The sequence below is a fragment of the Bombus pyrosoma genome, linkage group LG11 (genome assembly GCF_014825855.1).
Source record: "Bombus pyrosoma isolate SC7728 linkage group LG11, ASM1482585v1, whole genome shotgun sequence".
Classification (NCBI taxonomy): domain Eukaryota; kingdom Metazoa; phylum Arthropoda; class Insecta; order Hymenoptera; family Apidae; genus Bombus; species Bombus pyrosoma.
Window position 1 is genome coordinate 3939954 of NC_057780.1, and position 23877 is coordinate 3963830.

The following is a 23877-nucleotide window of genomic DNA, read 5'->3' on the forward strand; positions in this document are numbered from 1 at the left end:
CGTACGACTTCAAAGTAAACCAGCCAGTCAAGCCTACAATAATCACACAAATACAATCGACGAACACGAACATCGAATTATGTTTAGAATAGTACACGTTCGCTTCTCTACTATTCTTCTCGATTCCTCCTCGCTTTCATTAAATTGACACACACGTGCATTTTTAGAAATCAACCACAAAACTTCATTTTCGAATATCTCCGATTTAACATCGATCGAGAATATACTCTCATTCGTTCCTTGTATCAATTTCACACGTTGTTATATATTACGTATGTCAAAAAGGCAGCACGTCTTGTTAGCATTCTGTTATCTTACGTTTCGATGTATAAAGATTGTAATAAAAGAATATCCAAATTTATAGGTATTTATTTTTTCTCCGTAACGACGATTCATCATCGTGTCAATTCGACACCAAAGTTGCGAAAACAAAGAACGAATGAAGGTTAATACGGTAACGGCAGCTGACATAATATTACGTACTTTCATAGCTGAATTATATTCCGATAGTTCAATGATCAATGGTTACAAGCAAAGAGGAATTTCTTCCGTATATTCACATTTATTAAGAACAATTGTCAGAAATCACGATACTTTACCCTTCCGCAATACGAAAGATTTATGCTTTTCTAATCGACAATTTCCACGAAATCAGCGGCCGTGAACGTGTTAAATAACAACGCGTCGTTTGCGCGATTGTCAAACCGAATGAACAATAAACAAAATTGATAGGACTTGCCATTCGAATCGCTGCTTGTTGAACCGGGTCCCTGGACGTTATCCGATAAGAAGAGCGTCTTATTCAGCTCGAGTCCTCTTCGGCTGTCGTTCCGTTCCTCACGAAAAGGAATCAACACTGTCACAGCACCAAACAACTTCGTCGCGTCGTATCTTTGGCTTTCGTTTAAAAGGACGGAGAAAAGGTAACGCGAAAAACGGTTCGTTGGGTTTTCATTGCGTCGCGATCGATTTCACCGGGATCATGATCCACGTTCGAAACCAGTTTCGATTCTCGTCCCGGGGAACGGATGCACTCTCGAAAAATGCGGCTTGCGTCTGCGCACAGGCTGCCTTCTGTTCGATGCAGGCGTCGAGTGGCGACTGTCGTTTCTTCCGACAGTCGGCTGCTCCTGGCCTGTCCCTTCCCCCGCCCTGGCGGCATCGAGAGAGCCGACTACAACCGCGGATTTATGCTATTACCGCACCGCTGCCACCCCCTATGCTCCACTGCGCCGAGGTCTATGGCTACCGCTTCCCGGTGGCCTCTTCTTTTCAATCGTAGGCATCGTCACACTGTGCTTCCTTCCTTCGTCCTCCTACCGCTTCCACAATGACTCGATCGTCCTGAAAAACGAACGAGAGAAATGATTTTTCATGTATATACCCGGCAATTTTCGATGGGTTATGCCGCCCACCTTAGTCAAAGTACATACTATTTAATATTTTTTCGTGTCGCTTTTAATTAATTTTTTTTATTAATTCGTCGATAGTTTATACGTCAATCAATTGGAAATTTATGTTAGGAAAGTGATGTTTCGGAGTAGACAAAATGTTCAGTGTCCTGATGCCAAAACCGGTTCAGATGTGATTTTGGGGGCACCGGTCAGAGATTTCGTGTAAGAAGACATCGGTTAAAAATAGGTTAAAAGGCTATACAACCGGGCCTTGGAAGATCTTATGCAAAATACTACTAGATGCAATCATTCGTAATTTAGGATTGTATAATTTCCATATGTAAATGTACTTCATTAAAAAATCGATAACGATCAATATGTATAAATATATAGCTAACGTAATTGTTTTAGAATAATAATTCTTTCCACACTTCTTGTAGATTTTCTACAAGTAAAATATTCTAAATTATTTTAAATATTACTATATCTGCAATATACTATACTGTAACATACGTGTAAATTCGGCAAGTATAGCTAACTTCTGTTAAAGTAACTCTATTTCTTAAACTATAACTTTCTACAATTGTATATCTATATTTACTGTTTGTGAATAAAGTTGCATAAAATGACCGAAATAGCACCTTACAAATGGTTATCTGCAAGTAATTAACTATGCCTTAATAACATCAACTTCTTAATCCTTCAATTCCGGAGCCTTAATTGTACCCTAAAATCCACCCGTAACACAATATACAGTACGGTTCAAAGATATACGTACTTTCTCTAACGTTACCTTCAACTAGCAAGGGGTTGATTGTAAAATTTCTTAACTATAATTAAAATCATAAATTTGTCGACGTCATTTACCCATTTCAATAACACCCATTCCTGAAAATCGTTTAAAATGCTAGAATATTTATTCATAGTAGCAAGCAGGTATTATACAGGTAGTATACAAGTATTATACAAATACACTACACTAATCCCGGAACGCTTAAGTCCGAGTTATTAAGTTGTACAAGTCTCCTAATTCATAACGGTTATCGTACTTATGAATTTTCTCTGAACATCCCAATGGTCAAGACAATATCCCATTTGCATTCGACGCTCACCTTCGACGCTAATAAACCGAGTTTCAAAACAAAGATGTCTTCGTCGTTCGTTTATAGTAGCCTGCTTAAAAAATTGCGAGATCCAACCTATTCCCTCCCTCTTCATTCATTGGCTCTTCATCATCGGTGGTGGAATCATCCCTCGTGTCTCGACAAATTTGTTCGCCAGGACACGATCCGGACATTTGGCGGACTTCGTTAAAGTATATATCCAGTTGGTTCGATGGCTGCAGGTCCGGGCTGCCCCTCGGTGCACCCACACAGATCGGCTTGTCCGTGCGAAAACCGGCACGGCAGCGCGTGTGCACGCACGTGCGTGCCATGCCACGCGATTTCAGCCCCTGCGGAATAAATCAAGTGAAGAAAACCTGCCGGAAGGTATTAACGTTGGGGTCGGCTCACCCCGCGTGTTGTGTCCCTTCTCGCATCCCGGAGAGGGTTAAGCTGTACCCCCGCTGCCCTTATCGCGCGTCCCTGAAACGCCGTGTACTCCCAAGGGATCTTCTCGTCTGGATTTACTCGACTGACGAGCGCGATCCTGCTCGCTGAGCGACTAAAGTGGGCTAGAGGGATAGGGGGGGTATGCAAGCCTGGTACGACGAAGAGAAACAATGTGCGAATACTAGAAAGGGGAACGGAGAGAGTAGGACGGAGGATGGGCGATGGAAGCGGAGGGTGAGCGATGTTAGAGAGAGGACAAGAGCGAGGGAATCCCTTATCAGAGGTCGCGCATGACGAGACAAGCTAATTGTGTTATCAGTGCAGAACGGACGCTGCCTCCATCCTCCTCGCCTCGTCCTGACCATCATCGGTCGCCCTTTCCGATCTGCTACAAGCACCAGTGTTTATTTTGTAAACTGTGCTAACACGAGCCCCGGCCGACCCATCGTCTCTTTCGTTCGTGTGCTGAAAATTGCAACGGCGTGTAACGCGACAGATCGAACGACCCGCGGCTGCTCTTGTCCACGCTTTTTCGGGAATACATGCATGTATATTTGTCCGGGACTCCCCCACTTTAACCGATGGCTCCGTTGCTTCCGCTTCCGCGTGTAAAGCGTGCCGTGCGTGTAATTAACAGTGGACATCTTGTTCAATCCCCTGGGACCAAGATGACACTCTGGCGTGGTGTTTTACTCGAACGGCACGCGTGTCTCTTGCGATTATTCCATCATGCTCGGTGTTTTGTAAATATATCGTAAGATGCAAAGCTACAGTGATTCGCGAAATATTTGTACAGTTACCGTAGAAGATTCTCGTGGATATTGCGCCAGTGTTACATAGAACATTTTGAGATTTTATTTTCGCTATAATGAAACACCGTTCCGTGCCGTGATTATATTAGTAAAATTTGAAAATGATCTAGTTGTTAGATAATTTCCACCGCTATTGTACACTGTGCGAATTTATAATAACCAATGATATATAATTTATCAGCCTCTGGAAAGTTAATTTTCAACAAATTGTTCGCGCAAGTTGGAACATGGCTTCGGGCAACTCTGTTTATTCTATAACGCAAACTTCGACTGAGAAATCTGCAATAACGGGGTGAAATTTCGTCGAGATGAAAGAGCCAGGGCAAACTCGTAAGCGTTCGAAACGTTACTCGGCAACTTCTTTTATACACGCGCTATTATAATCGCGCATATAAAGCGCGCGGTTTGTTTCTTAAAAGAATCGCGCCGCGTAATGTCGACTATTACCGTAATCACTGTTATAAAAGTTTACCGGGCCGGTCAACTTCCTACGATATTTCTGCTACATTATATCCCGATTACAGCAATTTAACGATACCTCGGCGTGGTATCTGTCAGCGTGATGTTTTTCGACATCGAAGAAGAAGCGTTGCACGAGTGAGATCGAAGGGAATCGAGCCGCTCGGAGGAAAAAGGAACCGAATTATCTTCCTGGTGTGTACGTACGCGTACCACGAGGTCTCGTGGTCGTCGCCATCGGCATCGCCGCAACGCAGACGGCTCCATTTATTATTCTATTAAATTCGTAGTTTCCCATCGGGGGCCCACCCCTGCCCGGAGCTATCTCTCACTCATGACTTAATGCGATATTCATACCGCGAGAGGAAAGGGAACCAACTTGGGGTCCGGTCCATATGCTGGCTTGTAATTAAGTCGGATACCCGTTAGATCTTCCGATTTTTTCCCTCTTTTTTCCCTCTTTTTTCGGTTACGTGTCCTCGATGATAAAGTGGCACGATATTATCTTCTCTGTTCTTAATGTGTGAATTTCGTGGACTTGAAAATCGTGCGATAAGAATTGGCAACGTTTCATCTAAATTGGGATTTTCCGTATGTTTCCTATATTTTATCGAGTACACGTTAGACAATGAATAAAGAAATTTGGACTAATACCTCTTATTCGTCGATATTTTTAGTGAGATTCAAACGACGCTCGCGATTGTTTTAATTAGTGGTGATTTAAATTGGGGGAAAAATTTAGAAGCCAATTAATTCGTTTCGAGCAAGTTTTCGTTAACTAAAATATTGAAATTGACCGAGTTGTTTACAACTGCTTCGCTGCTACTAGAATAATTCCTGTAACCTTATTACTTTTTCCGTCAGAAATGTTTGTATATCCTTATTTCGAGTAATAATCTTTGTTCCAATACGTTATTCCTTGCTTCGTGTCCTGTCTATGTTACCTTTTTTAAACACACAGCGATTACGATGCAAAAATTATTATCATCGCTGTTTAAATATTCGAATCGGTGCAACATGCGTTAAGCCACACGATAAATAAACACATTCGAGCGACTTAGATTAAACATGTAAATTGAATGATCAAACCGATGAAAGGATGGAGATTATTCAAGTAATAACATTTACCAAAATCATTACTAGTACGTGTAATTACAGTGCTTGGGACACTGGGTGATATAGTACCATTTAGATAATCGATTGTGCAATGGATGCTGATTTACAATGCATAATCATAGTATGCCTAGACGTGTCTCGAAAATTTACGTTTATTACTGTATCACTTCGTATCGATGTATTTTACGTTGGTATATCTCAATACCGAGGATATGTACGTATCATATGTCGAGAACTATACGAGGCTCGAAACATGGATTCTTAATCTCGAGTCACAAGATTTAAGAACGGAAAACGGATAATCCAGGAATTATTTTGTGACTTTTCATGGTCAAGCAACATTTGACTCGCTACCCTAAATGGGAAACACAGAGCATCCGACGCTCGTTTGTCATATTGTTTTTACTTCTTAACAAATTAATTGCCTTTTAAATACCTGGATCGATTTAAGTTGCCAGGATAATTAAAACAATTTTAGAATTATACGACTATCGTTTAAATGCTATCAAAAATATTAGCGAACAAAGAAACGTTTTTAATTAAGACCGAATCGAACGACGAACGACGTTAAGCGCTTTTTTACGATTGTTTAACGACGTCGTTGGCTATATATAGTATCGAGAAACGGGTAATAACAAGGAGCGACCGAACATCGCGTCGTGCAATCGTGTAAAAGCAGCACACGTGTAATATTAATTTCCACGGGCTACGAAACGATTCTCATCAACGCAGCTGTCCCGCGAAGGAGCAAGCCGGCATATAGGTCTGTAGAGTAACACCTAAATTAATAATTGCCAGTTCCCCACAGTAATTATGTGTGCACGCTCTAGTCGAACAAGTAGGCGGGGACGTGCAGGTAATTGCACGCGCGTGTATACGTTCTCTCTGGAGCAGGAACAGCTTTATACGCGCGATAATTGGAGCCTGCTTACCATAAGGTTCTCATAGGTCAGTGTTTATTCTCTATCCTTTTGCCAACACACCTCTCAATTCGATTTATTTTCGGTGGGAACTATCGCAATACTTTAGTTTATTGTTTCAGTTTCTTCGAAGCAAAACTAACTGATTTCGCTTTTCATTAATTCCTTCGCTATGATTAATATTCAGTTTACAAAAGACAGATACTTTCTTCCGTAAGTTCACTCGTCGCAAGAGGATGATACAAATAATGGTAAATTCCAAGATGAATGTAAAAAAACCGTGTTCGTAATATCGCTGCTTTTTCTATAGTTTCAATTTACAGAGTCGACCAACCGGTGGCTTCCGAGTGATTTGTTCTATCGCGTAAAGTACAATAGAACTCTACGTCTACGCGAACTTTGTTCGTTAGAACGAAATTTTAGTTACCTAAGTCTGATTAAACGGTCCCCGTGGTTTTCTACTCCCACTACCGATTCGCGCACGAACGACGTGTAAACGATTTTCCAAAATTTCACGATTCACCGTAACGCATCGTCATTCAACCGCGTCCCTTCTTCAACTCCGTTGGAACAGTTTCGGGGCTTAAAGGAACTCGCCAGCCGATACCGGCATAAGGCGCGTTTCCCATAATAAATCCAACTGGTAGGTACACGAGTATGTAGCAATGCAAAGGGGGACTTAAGTGCGAGAGAGATGGAGGGAGGGGCGGTGGACAGCCGCGAGTAGCCTCTCTGATGTAACAGGTTCGGTGCATTAGTTTGCCTAAAAGGTTTGCGCCATCAGTCTCTAAATGTCCCTCTGTCGTTCCTCCATCCGACCCTCTCTGTCTAGCGGTATGCGTCGTTTATAATCTCACTTACCCTCTGTCTCCGTTTCGTCGACGCCATCCTCCGGGGAGAAGGAGGGCAAACACCAGGGCCTGCAGCAAGCGCGAGGACGGCCGCCGCTGTAAATTAAGTGCGCTGCATTAGCGGAATCCAGATGAGTTAGCGCACCGCGTTAATTCGCGCTAATGAACAGGTTATGAAAGTTTAATTGTCGGTTAGCCGGCCGGAAGATCGATGGGGGTGAGAAGGGTGAGGAAGCCGGACCAGGATTTACGGAAGTTTACAGAAATTCGAGGACTATGTCTGCTCGAGGTCGGAGTTTCCTCTCCGGCGATATACGTGTGTAGTTACAGCGCACGAGCTTGGTACGGTGCTCTCGATCCACGGAACGAGATGCTGAATTTTTAATTGCGCCAACGAGAACCGCCGTTTATACTCATCGTCGTGTGTGTATACTACACGTACCTCGTGTGTTCTCGATCCTTTCGTTGCTTACCTCGGTTGCAACTTTAACTTATGGATTTCGATATCACGGTGTACAGGCCGAATAATAAACGCGTGTCCATATTTCAGGGGATGAATGTACGGGTTAAAGTAAGCAGAAAACGTCGTAAAGAACGCGCCCTACGTAATCTTAGTTCTTCGTCTTAGTTTTATATGTATACGCCCGATAACGAAGAGAACCTTCGAATAATTAGTCGTAGCCAGGCGTCTTTGATATTAAAATTTCTGCATAAAAATTCTGCCGTTCCTTTTACTTCTGATTACGTAAGAGTACATTTGCTCGAGCGAAAGTACGATTTGGAAAAATGCGTTTTATGCCTCACCCAAGACCTTGTATCGAAAAACGAACGATTCAAGTGTAAAAAAGGTACGTGTCTATCCGTTAGGAAGGTTGTGCAACGTGCTTTCTATGGGCCTCGCTATTCTCGCTATTTCATATTATCGATCGACTTGCAGCAGTCGACATACACGACTAGTTATTTCGTGATTAGCGATCGCGATTTGCGGCCAAAGCAATCGTTCAGAACACGCTCGTGTACCTTGTACCATTCTTCGCTTTATCGTCGCATTTTTCCCTTCGTCGTGTATATAAACTGTGCGTTTTAATGCGCGTGCAGAAACCGCGGGGAAATATTGAGAGGTATACGCGTCGAGAACGTTTTTATGCTCGTATAGTACGTTTCCCCAGCAGGCAGTTAGTGCGATTATTTGGAATTTCAGACTTCAGAAATTCTACACACGTTAACTCGTTGTCGATTATAATAACTTTTACATAATAATTTTTATCAACGAACGAGTTATACGTTTCATACGAATACCTGTAGTTACTGTTCGTTCGTAGACCGCGATTTGCGAATCGGTGGAAAACATTTCTTTAATATTTTCATTCATCAATTATCTGTACCACGGCATATCCTTCTTCTTCGGTAAAAACAATAAGAAGACCAGGCCTGGTGCACTCTGATTATTCGTGACGCGGCCACGGTAACTCATATTCTCCAGCTTACTTCACAATTTGCATCTCTCACTGTCAAAGCGAGGCAACAAGATTTCCAAGCGAAACGAGCAGACCTCCTCAATCTTGTCTTACCACTACGAATCCTAGACAGTGGCGGCTCTGTGCGTTCCCGACGTTTCTGCTTGGTTTCACTTCTCAGGATTTCCTGTTTCCTGCAACGTGGATGACCCTACGAGCCGCGGTTTGCAGCTGTACCTATGCCATGCTCGCGAAGCGGATCGCGTAATGCGAGGGGAAAGACAGAAAATGAGCGGGCGACGTAGAACCGCTACGAGGAAAGCGGGCATTCAGAAAAATCCCAGAAATAAAAGAGTCCAGCGTTTTTCCTCGTTAGTCGATCGTTCGTTGCGTGGGTCGCAACTTTTTGTACCATGGTTACCGTTAATTAGATCGAAAATGGTCTTTCGAATGGTAAAAGAAGTTTCATGGTTATCTTTGTCGTAATACTGTTACCTTTTTCGTTTCACGGCGGTAATGGTATTTCTCTTCTCTTCTCTTCTCTTTTCTTTTCTTTTCTTTCCAACATTAACAGCGAATCTTCTGCGCACGGAATCGAATTTCTTCTTTAGAAACTTCTTAGTTGGCCAATCAGTCAAATATGAAATTCTACTTGTTGAATGGTTCAACGATTCTGCGGTATTTTAATTTATTTTTTATCTTTCTTCTTTTCTTAAACTTAGATAAAATAGACCCGTACGAGAACATTTTTACTTTACAGAAACGACAGAGCGATTTAATTACGAATTCGAAGTAGCTTTCAATAGTTTAAAAAAATAGTTGTAGCAATTTATTCAATCGTCCATTTCGTTTTAAACGTAGACATGACCCCTTGGAAAATTCCACGATTCAAATATTTGTCTACAGAATACGAAAAAATAGAAATATTTGTACCGTCACACTGAAAACTCTACGAATATTTCGCTAGTCATTAAAATTCTTGTTCCTAACGAGCGTTCAGTGTTTTACACGTTGAAGAAAGTTGTACATATAGCTGAATATAGCCGAATGGACTAATTAAAACAAACAGCTCGGAGGAAAATTAGGTTTAACGAGGTCTATCAGTGCGTTTCGAGGGAGCCATGGAAAAGGACCGATGAAGGGAAATAACAGAATGTGCCGAGAAGAAACTACAAGATGGCACTTTTCTCTGATCATAAAGGTCTCATTGAACGCCAGCCTCCTTTGAACTATGCTCACAGCTGTCGACTCGTGGCGGTAATTAACAGATTAGTTAATTGATTGCTTGCCTCTCCGATGCTGCGTGGAACTTTTTTCACGCTCACGATTGTTAAGGGTATCGTGAATGAGCTCGTGACGACATCTATTCCAGGAATCTTGTGATTCCTCTAATTGTGCCAATCATTCGGTTTCTGTCTCCATATGTATTCATTTGATAATATCACTTTAGTAATGGTGTATTCCATTATGCTTTGAAAAATGACAGTGTGCAGATTGATAATTATTAACGTTTGCAAGATTAATTGGTTATTTGATAAATATAATTCTATGGTATAGAATCGAACAATTTCGTGTTTACAAGCACAGTTTGTAGATTTATTTTCATTAATTTCAATTAACAGAATATGTTTTAACTAAGGAGATCTCAACTTTTCGCTCGTATAAATACTTCATTACGTTGAAAGGATTACAATTATTCCACTCAACTTGTTTTGCAACAAATAACAAAATTTAGCATTATATACGAATTATTAGAAAAAAATTCTTGTAAAAAAATAATTTCACTTTCATCTGCATACGTAAAGCACACATGCAAAAGTACGCTACAAGATTACGTTATAAAAAAATTGAAGAGAAAATTTGTGGAATTTCTGTTTTCCCACGAGACCTCGTCCGATTAACGAAACCAAAGAAACTTGTTATCTCTTATTATAAAAAAAGACTTACTCAACGACGTGTGAATCACTGCGTGATTCTCTGTACGTCTTCTCTCTACGACTTTCGATCATTTCGTCCCGGAACCGATCAGTCCCGCACTTATCCTTATGCTCGTCCCACTTTTCCACACGATTGCTTAATCCAGCAGGTTGAAGTTAATCCGACTCGTTAAATCGCCGCGTATACCGTTCCGTGTTTCGATCATTAATGACGTTCCCTTTACCTCTTCGATGATTACGTGCTGCTACATCTCTGCCAAGGAACAAGCTCGGTGGAAAATGAAAGCCGCTCAGGTACAAACGGGAATCGATTGGAAAATTTTCGATGATAACCGGCGTCGAGATAATTCGAACGTCTTCGTATTACGGGAACGAGCCTCGTGTTAAATTACAACTCAATCGATGTTGGACTCATTGCGTTAAATACCTGTTTACCAGCTTGTAACAGGATAATTCTTGTAACAACGATAATAGCGTTTCCAGTAAAATTGGTAGTAGTATCGGAGATACGTGAGTAATAAATTTCCAGCTGAATTGGACAGACTATTTTTAGAACGATTAATTTCGTGGTAACGTGAGATGTTTTCTTCCATAGGATTTAAATTTAAATCTAGTATTTCGATATTAAGTTGTTTGTAATCTAATTGGATAACTCTATTGGTAAGGCACGATCGATTTATTTCTTGATCGTTTAAGATGATCTTGGAAACTAAGTTTTAAATAATAGAAATAAACATTATGATATTATTTTATGCTTGACACAGTTTCAAGTGAATTTTGTCCTGACTGTGAAATAGGCAAAAACAGGCATTTCGACGCGTTTAAAATGTCCTGCATTGCTTATATCCAGAATTCATATTTTGATGCAAAAATTATATCTATCTCGATTTTCGTGTATAATATACATTATGGTTTAACGTATTAATGCTTTCATGTCACTTCATTGTCGTAAATATTCAAAGTTAAAGAACTGTCTATGAAACAGTATACTCTCAAAGTACGGAATAGTTGGAACGATATTACATTTACAAAGGAACGATGATAAATTTAAACGAAGATATACTAATCTTGATTTTAGATGCTCGTAAATGGGCAATTAAACGTACGGGAGTTTCCAAATTGTCAATAAAACGTAGGAAAGCGACATAGTTATAAGCAAACAAACGTTCATTAATCTACGAGAAGTTAATTAATCCTCAAGGATACAAAGTAATCGACGAAAAATAAAATGCATGTTATTTATTACCGATAATGCAGGTAATAAATACATCAGCAATTTATTAGCCATTTCATGTATATCCGTTTTCATTCTTTTCAAACCGTAAATGCCTATGCCTTTTTAACGTAACAGGTAGCTACGATACTCCATCTGGTAATAAAGATTTTCACAACCCTTATCAGTGCTGATCACCAGACAAACCGTAGGTAGCAATCAACCTGTACTAACGAAAAGTAACAAAATGAAAGGATTCTACGGAAATGAGCCAGTAACCGAGCTGACGATTCGGTAATTTGTGAAACAAGAGGGAGATGTTTCTAAAAATGTTGCGATTCGTATCTTTAGAAGCAACGTCGAAACAGTGAATCGAAGATGTTTGTAATCATGAAAAAAAATTACAGATTGTGTGTGTTAGAGAAATCGATAAAAGATCGCGTTCCTTTTCCAATTTTATCTTAAAGTCGTTTCAGATGACAATTCTTCTATTCTCTTTGTACGTACTCAGAAACGAAGTCTCGATATCATAGTAATCTATGATTCACTCTTTTTAACGAATACAATCGTCGTATGTTCTACGTCGCATTACGAATAAAAGTATGATGAAAATCCAATATTTTAATATCGATACCTATCGTTTTGATTCATAACGTCGCAGAACAAGCACTTTAATTTCATTTCGTATCGTTCTATGTTTTATATTTATTTCCTTATTCGTTCCGAGTTTCTGTCTGGTTTTAACTAAGAACGTTAATTATGACCATATGGATTATAACGATAGAATGAAACGAAAGTACTTTTCGCGGACACGAAAATTCTAACTTAATCTTTACGAATGAACGAAGCCGCGCGTAATCTAAGTGAAATTCTGAATCATTTTCATTGCTGTAATCCGAGGATTTGCGTCATCGTACTTAATATGGAGTTCGTCTGATTTTTAATGGAAAAGTAACTGCGAAACTTATATTTCTATGCTACGCAATTGCAAAGTAACGAAGACTAAAGTCCGATCGCTGGTGTATTCCAGTTAATTAACAGTGATTCCACGGCTTTGGAGATTTAACCGGAACAGTAGAGAGAGAAAAAGATTGCGACCGATCAAAAATGGACGCGAATTTACGCTTCCGAAAATTATCTGCTACATAGCTCGTACCTTTCATGAACACTTAGGTAGACCCTTTTTAGATGCTGTTGAAAGTTATGAAATATATGTAACGTATTATGACAAGATTATAACGTTTATTTAGGAAGATTATCTTCCTTTAGATCTTTTCCTTCGGTGCTTTATTTTTATCTGCACGAAATATTCCATCGCAATCTGATCGACGATATGTCAGCAAACAGTTGTTAATATTTTCAGACGTAAACATACTCCCATTTATAAAACAATTGAGAGATCGTATGGAGATAGAAAAAATTAGTACAGCTTTATATTAATATCCTTATGAAAGCAATATTTTCGTATAAAGTATTTTTGGAAAATGTGTATGTTGTCAGCATGAGCCAGACGGACGAATCAAAAATCACACGAAGTTTCGAGAAAATCGTCATCCTAACGATTCGTGCGAAATACGCGTATAGAATTTTACAATTTAAAATTAGAATCTCTATAACACTTATTTAATACCATAGAACATTTATATCTAATGAAAAAATTAATCAACAGCGAACGCGTGTAACTTCCTACAAACTGACCAGCATGATGCAATTCTTTCTGATTATGCAATATAACAGAAAATGGATACGTATTTATTCGAAACCTGTTTGCATCGAATTTCACTATCAAAGTTTCCCCGTTTATGGTCACTTGGAAGAGCAAAAAAGAGAAGAAAAAATCAAGGAAAAATAAAGTAAACAAGTTGATGGTAATAAACGAGCGGTTTAAACGGAAGCAGGCAGAAAGGGTTAAATCATCGGCGGCCTCGGTTTCCAGCGAGACGCGGCAGCGTTGAAATAATGTTTCTCGCTTAATCAACGTTTACTGGGTTGCGTTATTCGCTCGTTAAAAACGCGAGGAAAAGCGATAAAGCGTCGTTCACGAGCCGCGGAAGCCTTCAGACGCAATTTCGTCGCGAAGAAGCAATGCCGCGCCCGCCGTACCGGCCCGCATGAATATTAAATCTTTTCGCCGACAAAGAGCTCAGTGTTCAATGCGGCCGCTCGTACCCGCTAATAACGCGCTCCCTATACTATAAAGCAATAAATGTCGTAACTGGGTTAACACCACCGTACCGCGATCTTGGAGCAACCGATCCAGACAGGGCGGTGCCTGCAGGGTGGATATTCCGTATTTTAACCTTTAACCCCTGTGCCTGATTAATTTAATTAAAGCATAGCTACATGCACAGGCTCGCGGAAGTATCGCAACACCGTTTACGAATATATTCTACCTTTTATGAATACATTATACGAAACATTTTGAAATTTCATCAGCACCGTTATGAGACTCGATTATCGCGATTATATCGATAAAGTTTGAAACGAAGAAAATGTATAGATAAACTGCAGGATACTTACTGCATGTGTATGTATGTATATTTCGCAAAGATCACAAAAGCATCGTTTAAACAATCAATTATTCATTATATGAATCAACCTCGGTAATATTTCGTTATTTGATATAAATCTCGGTATTTTCAGTCGAACTGTATTGTAACGCTGAGATAGTTATTCGAGCTTTATATTTATTTGTTATTAAACATACGTGTGATAGCGTTTCGAATTCTATTTAAGATTATCGTCCTTCTTTTTAATTTTGCAAGAAATATCGCTCATGGCATGCACTTCTCTGCTTTTACGGGAACATTCCTTGGCTATGTCAAGCACGTTTCTTTGTTGATACTTTCTTCTCTACCCTTCGATACAGATACGAGGGTGAGATAACTTACTGCGTAAACTTTGTTGATCTTACGATGTCGAAGGGTGCAAACCGCACATGCGAAAGGATGTAAAGAAGTTGTTTGCGTTAATACATATAACAGTACAACAGATGGTTGCTTCTTAATTCTATTTGCAATTTATATCAGGCAAATATAATACTTTTTCAAGTGTTTTTAAGTTAATATCGAAATTAATTAATAACAAATTAAATAATAACTGATTTTCGTTATTATACGTAACAACGAAATTACTAATACGTGATTCGATACAAATTTACTCTCATATCAACCTGTTACACAGACACGAAAGATCTCTGTCCCAAGACCCCTAAATTCTCGAAAAGATTCCTTTTCAGGAGTACCAAATTCTCGGTATATCTTTGATCTCGACACACTTAATCTTACAAGGAATTTGGCACGAAGAATTTGTCCTTTTCTTTTTATTCTACTCTTTCTCGTTTCTTCCGTTTCCTACCCTCAGGGAACCGCTGCTTCCAACGATTTTTTAGACATTTCTTGACTTTTCTTTTCCCAATGAGTCACAGGGAAAGCGAGATAGAGATGTTAACTTTATCCACTGATTTATAAGTCTTTTATCGAGTTCTTTACACGGTATAACAATATCTTAAATTTTAATAAAAAAAATTGAAGTAATGAATTTACTAAAAAATTATCTTGGCAAAAATTAAAAATCACAATGGATGAATAATTTTAAGTGAAAATAGGCTTTATGAAAATTGAGTAAAAGATAATACGGAATCTCTCCGATGTATGATTAAGCAATTATAGTAACTATTTAATTAGAAAACCCGAAGGAAGATGACGCATGATTCGATTCAATCAAAAATATTTAATTAAAATTATTTTATATACTTTTTTCACAATTAAACGATAATGGAATCCTAGGTATTTTAGTTTTAATTGTATTTTTTAAATTGCTTCATACTCGTTAATAAGATCTACGAAGAAAAGAATGTTAAACGCTTCATCAAAGCTGCAATTTCTTTAAAATTGCTGAAATTTCTTTTCACGTCGTTTCATTGTTGTGTCAATCATTTCATAGGATTCTCATGATGCTTCACGGTAATCTTCATAACGCTGCATCTACAATATCGATTTATTTACTCGGAAATGCTAGTAGAATTAAAAAAAAATAGATTTTTCTCTAGCGCAGGACCGTCAAGGTTATTCAGATGACGGAGAAAGGAACTATGGCGCCATTGATGAGCCACAAGTACGGTATATTTACGCGTTCTTACCCTAGCTGTTGATGGAGGTTAATCGTGCCGCAAGGAATGAAAAAAAATACGGTTTTTTTCACTATAGCTAAGCGTGTACGATAAATTACAAGGATTGCGTAAAGATTCTCATATCCTTTGTAATTCGTTGTTACAGCACGATGTAAAACAATCAACGAATATAGATGTTCGTCAGTTTGTACTGCGATTAAATGAAAAATGTACGTATTTGTAGAACAAGGTGTCTAAAATCTTATCACGTTTGTTAATAGTATAATTTTTTATTGAATTTTTATTTACAGATATACGCATTTGTTAGGGAGTTGTGTACTCGTACAAGATATTGAACTCGATCATTTAGCAAACAAAATAAGTCTCGTTTGCAAAAAAAAGAATGCATATTAAAACGATGACAAATCGAACAATAACTCACCAGCCAATACTTGATATTAACGAATTGAGAAGTTACAAGTTCTAGATTTATGCCAAACAAAATAATCAGCTGACTTGACATCTTTTTAAATTAATGACTAGCTGACTGATAATATCAGTCCAATCGTGCGAAAGAATCTCAACGATAGAATCTTCTTTAGACGGTGATCCTTTCGTAAACTGCAATCCCACGGTCTGTTCCACACTCACCCTATCAAACGCAATAGTCAAAAGCAAAATTTCCATTCATCGGAATGGGAAAACCCGAAGGGCAGTATAATACCCTCTAATTGCAATTAAATCTATTCTTAATCGTTCCAGGAATCGCGCAAGTTTTCGATTCCCCGAAGATCCTTCCTTCTCGATCTCGCTTTGAGGAAGAAAAAGGACTTCGTTCTGGAATTTCTGTCCGCGCAGACATTACACAACCTGCACACTCGAATGGACTGTACGCCTATTACCAGGCGGTATGAGGCGTTCGCTTTCATTATGGAAAGTATTTCTGCCTGGAATCAGTTCGTAAAGGGCTATCGTCGCACTTCGTTTTTCGTCGCCGCTCTCGTTCGCCTGTTAATCGTCTCGAGTCTTTCGAAATATCGTGCTACAGTCGTGGCTGCTTGGAAAATTTCTAAAAGATGATTCAAACCTCTAGGAATCCGTGATCGCTACGGCGATCCGTTTAGACAGGCGATGGATGGAGAGGGATTATGAAAAATGGAGCGATCGATAGAAAGAGAAATAATTGGGACGCGTGAAGTGTCAGGAGACAAAATGATCTTTAGCAAAAATAATCTTGTTTGCAGTGTTCCAGGATGATTAGCATTAGTAGCGATGGAATTCATATAGGTGGTGTCTGAGGGTATTTCCACACTTTCTTGTACTTTCTAGCAGGTGGAATGCTAAATCTATCGTAAAACGTATCATAATAAAAATAAAATAATAAAAACAATAAAAAACTATTGTCGTATGTTGTTGAATTTGTCACGAGAAATACTATTTTAGAATAAAGAGAACACAATATAGCAATCGTTTAAAAAAATCAACTTGACTCTGAGATCTTCCAATGTCTCTAATTAAAACAGACATGCTATGGAATTTGAATGGATTTATTGTCGAAACTATGTGAGATGTGAAGATTGAATATAAGGGAAGATTGAATGGTGTTAGATACCGTTTCTGTGTCACCATTATCCATTCATGAGCATGAATATGTTCGGTTGTAAAGTACAGTTACTCCTTTACTCTGAATGGAATCTGATAGTCTCTCTATATTCATTGATTTAATCTTGCTTTTAATAGGAAAATATTAAAGCAGCTTTGTAAAACGGTGAATAAAATTGTTAGCAGTAGATATTATTTGTTCTTTTCATAACTAAATGTGGCCCATTTATATGAAGAAATAAGAAGAAGCGATTCGTGTGTAGAAACATGATTAAAGGTAAAAATAAAAATAGAATAGCTTGATATATCGATATTTGTTTAAGAAGATAAGAACGTGCCTTTTTTTTTAGCGATAATATGTAATACGAGGATAACAATAGCGTGTACATAAAACATCTTATTACGAATATAGAAGATAAGACTGAATAATCTGGAAACTTGTTAGTATTTTCGGATAGAAACGTGATAGAAAAAGAACAAGATAAGCATTCAAGAAATTGGTCAAAGACCAGAAACACTTACCTGTAGTTCCAATACGAAATAAATATACTATTGCTATTTTCATTCTATTTTTCTGTCCCCTTTGGAAGAAAATATCCATTCTATCTTTTTAATTTTTATTAAACGATATTTCCTATTATCAAATATAGAGAAAATTTTCTTTATACCGATATTAAAATATTTATTGCTATATTATCTATAATAAATTGACTCTTTTTCTATCCAATTACAAAATGAATATAGTATCGAATAACGTAGCATATTAATATGTAGTCAATGAATGTAGCAAGCTATTAATATGTAGGTAGTCAATGAATGTAGCAGGCTATTAATATGTTCGCTAATGCTGTGTTTAAAATTGCTTGACGTTTGAATGCGTAAAAGCCTTGATTACAGAGAGAACGATCTCCGTCTTATTATCTGCATTTCCAAAAAAAAAAATGTCCGATAAAATCATGAACGAAGCTGACACTGTGGAGAAACTTCGTGAAATGGCAAAAATCGCTAGTATTTATCATAGAAATAGAACGAAATTGGTACGAAATAGAAATCTTTCTCACGTGGTTCATGCTGGCTTGCATCTTTTCCAATTTGTAAGTTCATTCAGCTAATACAATCTCTTCCTCAATTTTAATCGTCCTAATTTTAAAAAATTATTTATCTTTGAAGACGTACGATATCATTGTGAAACAATCTAAATATTAGGTTGTATCAAAACTTCCTTGCGTCGTATGAGGAAATAATAGACGCACATTTTTTATTTTGTATTATTTTATCGAATTATTTATGATCGTAAGAGATGTCGTGCATCTATTATTTCCTTATAAAACGAGAGGAACTTTTGGGACAATTAATATATTTGTTATAAAATATACGTGCAGTATATGTATAGGTACGGATATTGTTAATTTCATAGGCTATACAACCTATTATTACGCGAAAGTTAGAACCATGGTGTTTTCACCGACACGAGTAGCCCCGTTTTATCTAGTTCGCGAAAGATATTATAATTCGCAAGGCAGCGTGAAAGAGTGTCACAAAAACTCGGCTAGAACGACACGGTTTAAGAATGCAAAAATATTTGCGAAATGCAATCGCCTTTCTCCCAATAACACAAATATTGCTCGATGACTCGAGTCGATCTTCCTCTTCCCCTTTGATTAACTTGGCTCGTGCCCGTATTCAATTTCGCTATTCAATCGTATATTATCGTAAGCTGCATATTACTTAAATCTCTGTTTAGAGTTAAGAGCGTCTAGTTACAAGCAGGAAGTGCGAATCGAAGGCACACGCGTGAATACACGCACTCGATCCTAACCGTGTGACCTAATTTCATGGTGTGACTCTTACGTAGCGAAATGTCGCGAATATGATTCAACGATATCAACGAGGGTTACCGTCGTCTTTTTTTTTTTTATTGTTATTGTTACGCAATCGGAAACAAGATCTTGACACGCGTCAACTTGTGTCGTGAAAAAAGTTGCGTGTCAGCGCTTGGTTTCATTCTACTTCTTTTCTTTCTCCTCTTTTTCGTGTTGCAATTTTACACGATTCGAAGATAAGATAGAGTTTCGTTATGTTTTAGTATTCCGTTACGTTTGTTCTAATTTTTCCTGCGAATTCGATCGAGCCTCGGAAAGACGCGTCATTTGTTAGAGGTCATAGTGTCATAAACACTTTGATCGTGTCTTTAAATATCTTTATAATTATAGGAAATTTGTATAGATTATCAGTCTTGTGTTGATACTCTTCCATCACATCCATCATTATGTAAACAGGCAACGTCGAAAGGAAGACGAGTCCGTACCCTATTTGCCTGAAGAGACAAATGTAATTTTTTTAATCTATCCATTGTGCATGCTTGCGAGCCTAACATTCGCAGCTATATGGATTTCCACAGATATTTTCAGGAGAAATCCAAAAATCGTTAGTAACGTAAAATTTTTATGTATTATCTGTAGCGTTGTTTAATACAGCATTATATTTACACAATAAACAAAGTGTTAATAATCTCTGTTTATCATTGATAAGGAATAATAATAGTGATAATAAATAATAATAATAATAATAATAATACAAATGTAGGTTCTTATTGGATGCTTTGTAGCAGCTTCTTTAATGTTTATAATCGGAATAGTCGAAATGAAGCACGCAGATTGGTATCTCGATCTAACTGAAATCAACGACGACGAACTGTTGGTACACCCAATTTTTATTCACAACTTCATCATGTGCTTGATATCGATTTTCTGTATGAGCATCTACCTTATACAAGGTTGGATTTTGTTAGATTATTATCAGTGGGTACGTTCGAATTTTCATCGAATTTAGTTTAATTTTTTAATCAGAACAGTTCGTAATTCAAATTATAGTTAAAAACAGTTACGACGTATTAATTTTCATAATGCGTAACATTTGGTAAGTTTCTTTGGCTCTTCGATAACTATTTTTAACTATCCTCAGATAAGAAAACAAAGTGGAGTTAGTGATCTTCAGTATACTGACTCTGAGACGGGCACCGATGCGATACAAGGTCTTAGTAGACAAGATGAAATACATAAAACAGTGTACCATGAAGCACCTGGCAAGCTGGTTCCGATTGCTACGTTAGATACGCTTCCTTCCTTACAAGAATCGAAGACATTGGTAAACAACAGAGTATTCAAAAAATTTGTTCGTTATTATGTTTCATCCTATCACGAAATAATAGAACAAAGATCAAATGTAAATTATTATTTTTACCTCTAATTTTGATATCATTAATGTTTTACCAAATGCAATGTCTAAGAATTATTTCATTTTTATTTTATCTGTTTTATATGATCTTTGCCTGAATCAAAGACGACGATATATATCTTATCTGCGATTTAATTCTTCCGCCATCTATGAAACCAACTTTCGGTATATCGTCGATCACTTTCTTACCGTCGATAATATCGCTGTATTCGAAACCACTGACTTTGTACATAACCCGGTCTATATTCGAAATGCAATTTTAAACCAATTTCTGTTTTTAATCGATTTGTGATTCTGGTTGTTATAAAATAACGAATATCTACTATTTATTTGTTACATGTTACTTATTTTTTTGATTTTAATGAAGATAAGAAATTATAGAAATTGTGATATAAACAATTTATTATGATTTGTAGAATATAGATGAAGAAGATGTTATTTTTTACTGCTGCTTCGTCGATTGGTATAATTACCTCAAACAGAGAAGACAAATGGATCAACCACTGCATGAATTTCAAGTAATTCACGTCATGTAATCTTTCGTCTTAAATTCTATTACAATTGCAAGGGATACAATGCATCCGTTGTTTCCGAAACGTGAAGCAGACTTATGCAAATTTAAAGAAACTTTTAAGAAATTTAAAATCTGGTAACTTTTTCATCGATAACTATGAAGATTACCACGTTATGTCAGAGAGGGCGCAAAATGCTAGTGATTTGTTTAGTGGTACAGACAAGATACAGTATGAGGCTACAAACAAGGCACAAAATAAATTTCCCATCTTATTACATGGCTACATTAATATATGTTTAGTACCACATGAATGAAAATATTAATTCCAAGGACAATCGAAGGTTTATCCAGCATTTAGAAAGATCTTAGAAATTACATTCAATTATGCTTTATATTCATATTCTTTTATATCGATGAAAGTCTTGAAAATTCAATAAAATTTGTATCGTAAAACAGTAACAATTTACTTTGTAAAGGTGAATGTCTTCTCTTTAATTTTACGTTTAAAATAAAAGATAACTTCTCATATAATTTTATACGCATTCACATTTTAAAATTTTCCAGAATGGAATAAATATTCTGTTTGAATAAACTTAAATTTAAACTAAGAACTTAAATTCTTTTCAAGTACGACAGATAATTCCATCATTTAATAACCATAGAATAAGAAAAATGAATCATGTCTAAGAGACCTATGTAGCTTTAATATTAACGTTTGCTTCTATGACATGTTTAATTTAAAGGACTCAGTCTTCATTGCGCATAGCTCAGAAGAAACATTATTTTTAAAATATACGTAACGTCATTCATCATCATTCAGTCATGTGAAAACTGTCACATATAACGTACAAACACAAGTTAGTTTAAAATTTCTCACCCGTTATCATAGAAATAAAAGCCAAGATGAAATAGGAAAATTTATCACGTTCGAACCCATCTCATATATTATACATCAACATATATCAAATTATACTAAGAATATTATTTCTTAAAAGAGATAACATTTTATAGCTCGATTTAGAAGTATTCACTTTTATCGAACTATATTAGATATTTCTACTAAATACGATTTCACACTATATTTTACATTAAAGTTACTACGATGCAGTTTCTCATGAACTAAAATTTCAACATAACCCAAAAATTGTATTCTCGTAATCGGAATAAGCAAAGGAAAACGAACGATAAAATTGCATTTTGTTACGATGCGTTCAGTAAAAGAACGAAGTCAAGGTAACGGGAGAACGGATAGAAAGAAGATCAGCGTAAAAGATTCTGATAATAGAAAAAGAAAATACGAAAACAGGAAGTGGTCGACGATCCACACATTTCGACTCGAATTCTCGTATGGTAGTGAAGTTGTTTCTTTTGCTCTTGGATGAACGTGACGTAGCTCGTGCGCTCTCATAATTTGCCATTGTAAATTCCTCCAATGCGAATTTTACGATGCTTCGCATGTGAGAGCGATACTGTATGACGCTGTAGGCGTAATCAGCGACATGATGTCATTCAGGAGGGGTAAGAAGTGACGTAAGAGTTAACGAAAGGCGTGGTTTGAACATTTAAGGAAGGTCTACTACATATATACGATACAAATCGATGCGATAACTGTTCTTACAATGTTTTTGGAATTTCTTTATCATCTCCTTGGAGAAAATTTATGAAAAAATTCGTGGAAATTGTAATTATGAAAAATATGGGCTCGGACACGAACGACAGTTTGTCCAAATGTCTACATTTTATTCTATTGTGCTTTGAAGTTTGAAGGAATAATTCAAAGATTACAATTGTTTCTTACATTTGCGCTTAATTTCGAGACTAAATGATAATTAATGATAATGATAATTATCGTTTGATTTATTCGAGTAATAATTCCTCTAAATAGATAAAAATGTATCATCATGGCTAATAAAATTAATAATGATATGAATCACGCCTGGTAATTGATAATAACATTGCTGACGTATATATTAGCGAAAAATGAATCAGAGGCTTGAAATAACCTTAACAACTAACAGTGTTTAGAAACAGAAATAAAATGTATGTTACTAATAGATAAATAGTAAAAAATACAACATCGTAATTAAGTACATAGTATTAATTTAATATTCAAAGTAAGGCGTACCAAATGGTTATCAAGATGTAGCTAACAAGGTTAAATAAAGCTCGATATACATACGTACATATGTATATTCTCTTTCATGAAAACCAACGCCTGACCATTGACTTGAATGAACGTGATCGCGTTTCCAGTGCTTCTCAATTTTTCAACCTGATTCTCAACTTAACTCAATTTTATATCAAGGATATAAAAAATATTGAATTTCTTAACCGGTTTAAATTTACTCGATCAAATTTTTTAGCATTTATTGCCACTTACAAAAAGATTGTTACTAACCGTGGTCAGATGGGATTATGGAAAATTTAATTTTACTATAAAGTATTGTTTACGGTCACACGGACTTTCTTTACGATTTTTGTTCACTTCGCGTATTCTTTTATTCCTGTATGATTCTCGAAATCATAGAAATTACATTCAAAGTTCCTGTAATTTAGAATTTAAAACGAGATTCGATGTACTTCGAGGTTTTAAGTTCGAACGGTTTAAAATAATATGCTTGTTCGATTAATTAATTGGTAATTACACAAACAAATTAGAAGATTGATTTTAGAGAGTAGATATAGATGTCTATGTTCTGCG

General features: G+C 37.0%; 2 protein-coding genes across 5 annotated transcripts; one reads left to right on the top strand and one right to left on the bottom strand.

The window, feature by feature from the left end:
• Window positions 1-741: 741 nt before the first annotated feature.
• On the bottom strand, window positions 742-23781 carry LOC122572711. 4 transcript variants are annotated; one of them, XM_043738041.1, is made up of 4 exons: window positions 23575-23781; window positions 7116-7201; window positions 2594-2847; window positions 742-1344 (listed from the first exon to the last, which is right to left on the bottom strand). In XM_043738041.1, the coding sequence occupies exons 2-4, from the start codon at window positions 7140-7142 to the stop codon at window positions 1317-1319; spliced, it is 309 nt and encodes a 102-aa protein (XP_043593976.1). In that variant the 5' UTR covers window positions 7143-7201; window positions 23575-23781; the 3' UTR covers window positions 742-1316. The 4 variants fall into 4 exon arrangements, 1 of the variants encoding a protein (XP_043593976.1); XR_006318535.1 differs by lacking the exon at window positions 23575-23781 and having other exon boundaries at window positions 2507-3412; window positions 7116-7188; XR_006318536.1 differs by lacking the exons at window positions 7116-7201; window positions 23575-23781 and adding an exon at window positions 2909-4976 and having other exon boundaries at window positions 2507-2847.
• On the top strand, window positions 18367-21605 carry LOC122572337. The gene is made up of 5 exons (XM_043737198.1): window positions 18367-18519; window positions 19652-19852; window positions 20012-20230; window positions 20390-20572; window positions 21079-21605. Exons 1-5 carry the CDS (start codon window positions 18367-18369, stop codon window positions 21196-21198), a joined length of 876 nt encoding a protein of 291 aa, XP_043593133.1. The 3' UTR covers window positions 21199-21605.
• Window positions 23782-23877: the final 96 nt, after the last annotated feature.

Excerpts from the sequence above, each read along its gene's own strand:
- LOC122572711 (XM_043738041.1), bottom strand. The coding sequence starts at position 7,142 with ATGGCGTCGACGAAACGGAGACAGAGG. Across the intron at positions 2,848-7,115 it reads CGACGAAACGGAGACAGAGG|GGGCTGAAATCGCGTGGCAT; the intron begins GTAAGTGAGATT and ends TTTATTCCGCAG. Across the intron at positions 1,345-2,593 it reads AATGAAGAGGGAGGGAATAG|GACGATCGAGTCATTGTGGA; the intron begins GTTGGATCTCGC and ends TTCGTTTTTCAG.
- LOC122572337 (XM_043737198.1), top strand. The coding sequence starts at position 18,367 with ATGTCCGATAAAATCATGAACGAAGCTGACACTGTGGAGAAACTTCGT. Across the intron at positions 18,520-19,651 it reads GCTTGCATCTTTTCCAATTT|ATTATCAGTCTTGTGTTGAT; the intron begins GTAAGTTCATTC and ends AAATTTGTATAG. Across the intron at positions 20,231-20,389 it reads TGTTAGATTATTATCAGTGG|ATAAGAAAACAAAGTGGAGT; the intron begins GTACGTTCGAAT and ends AACTATCCTCAG.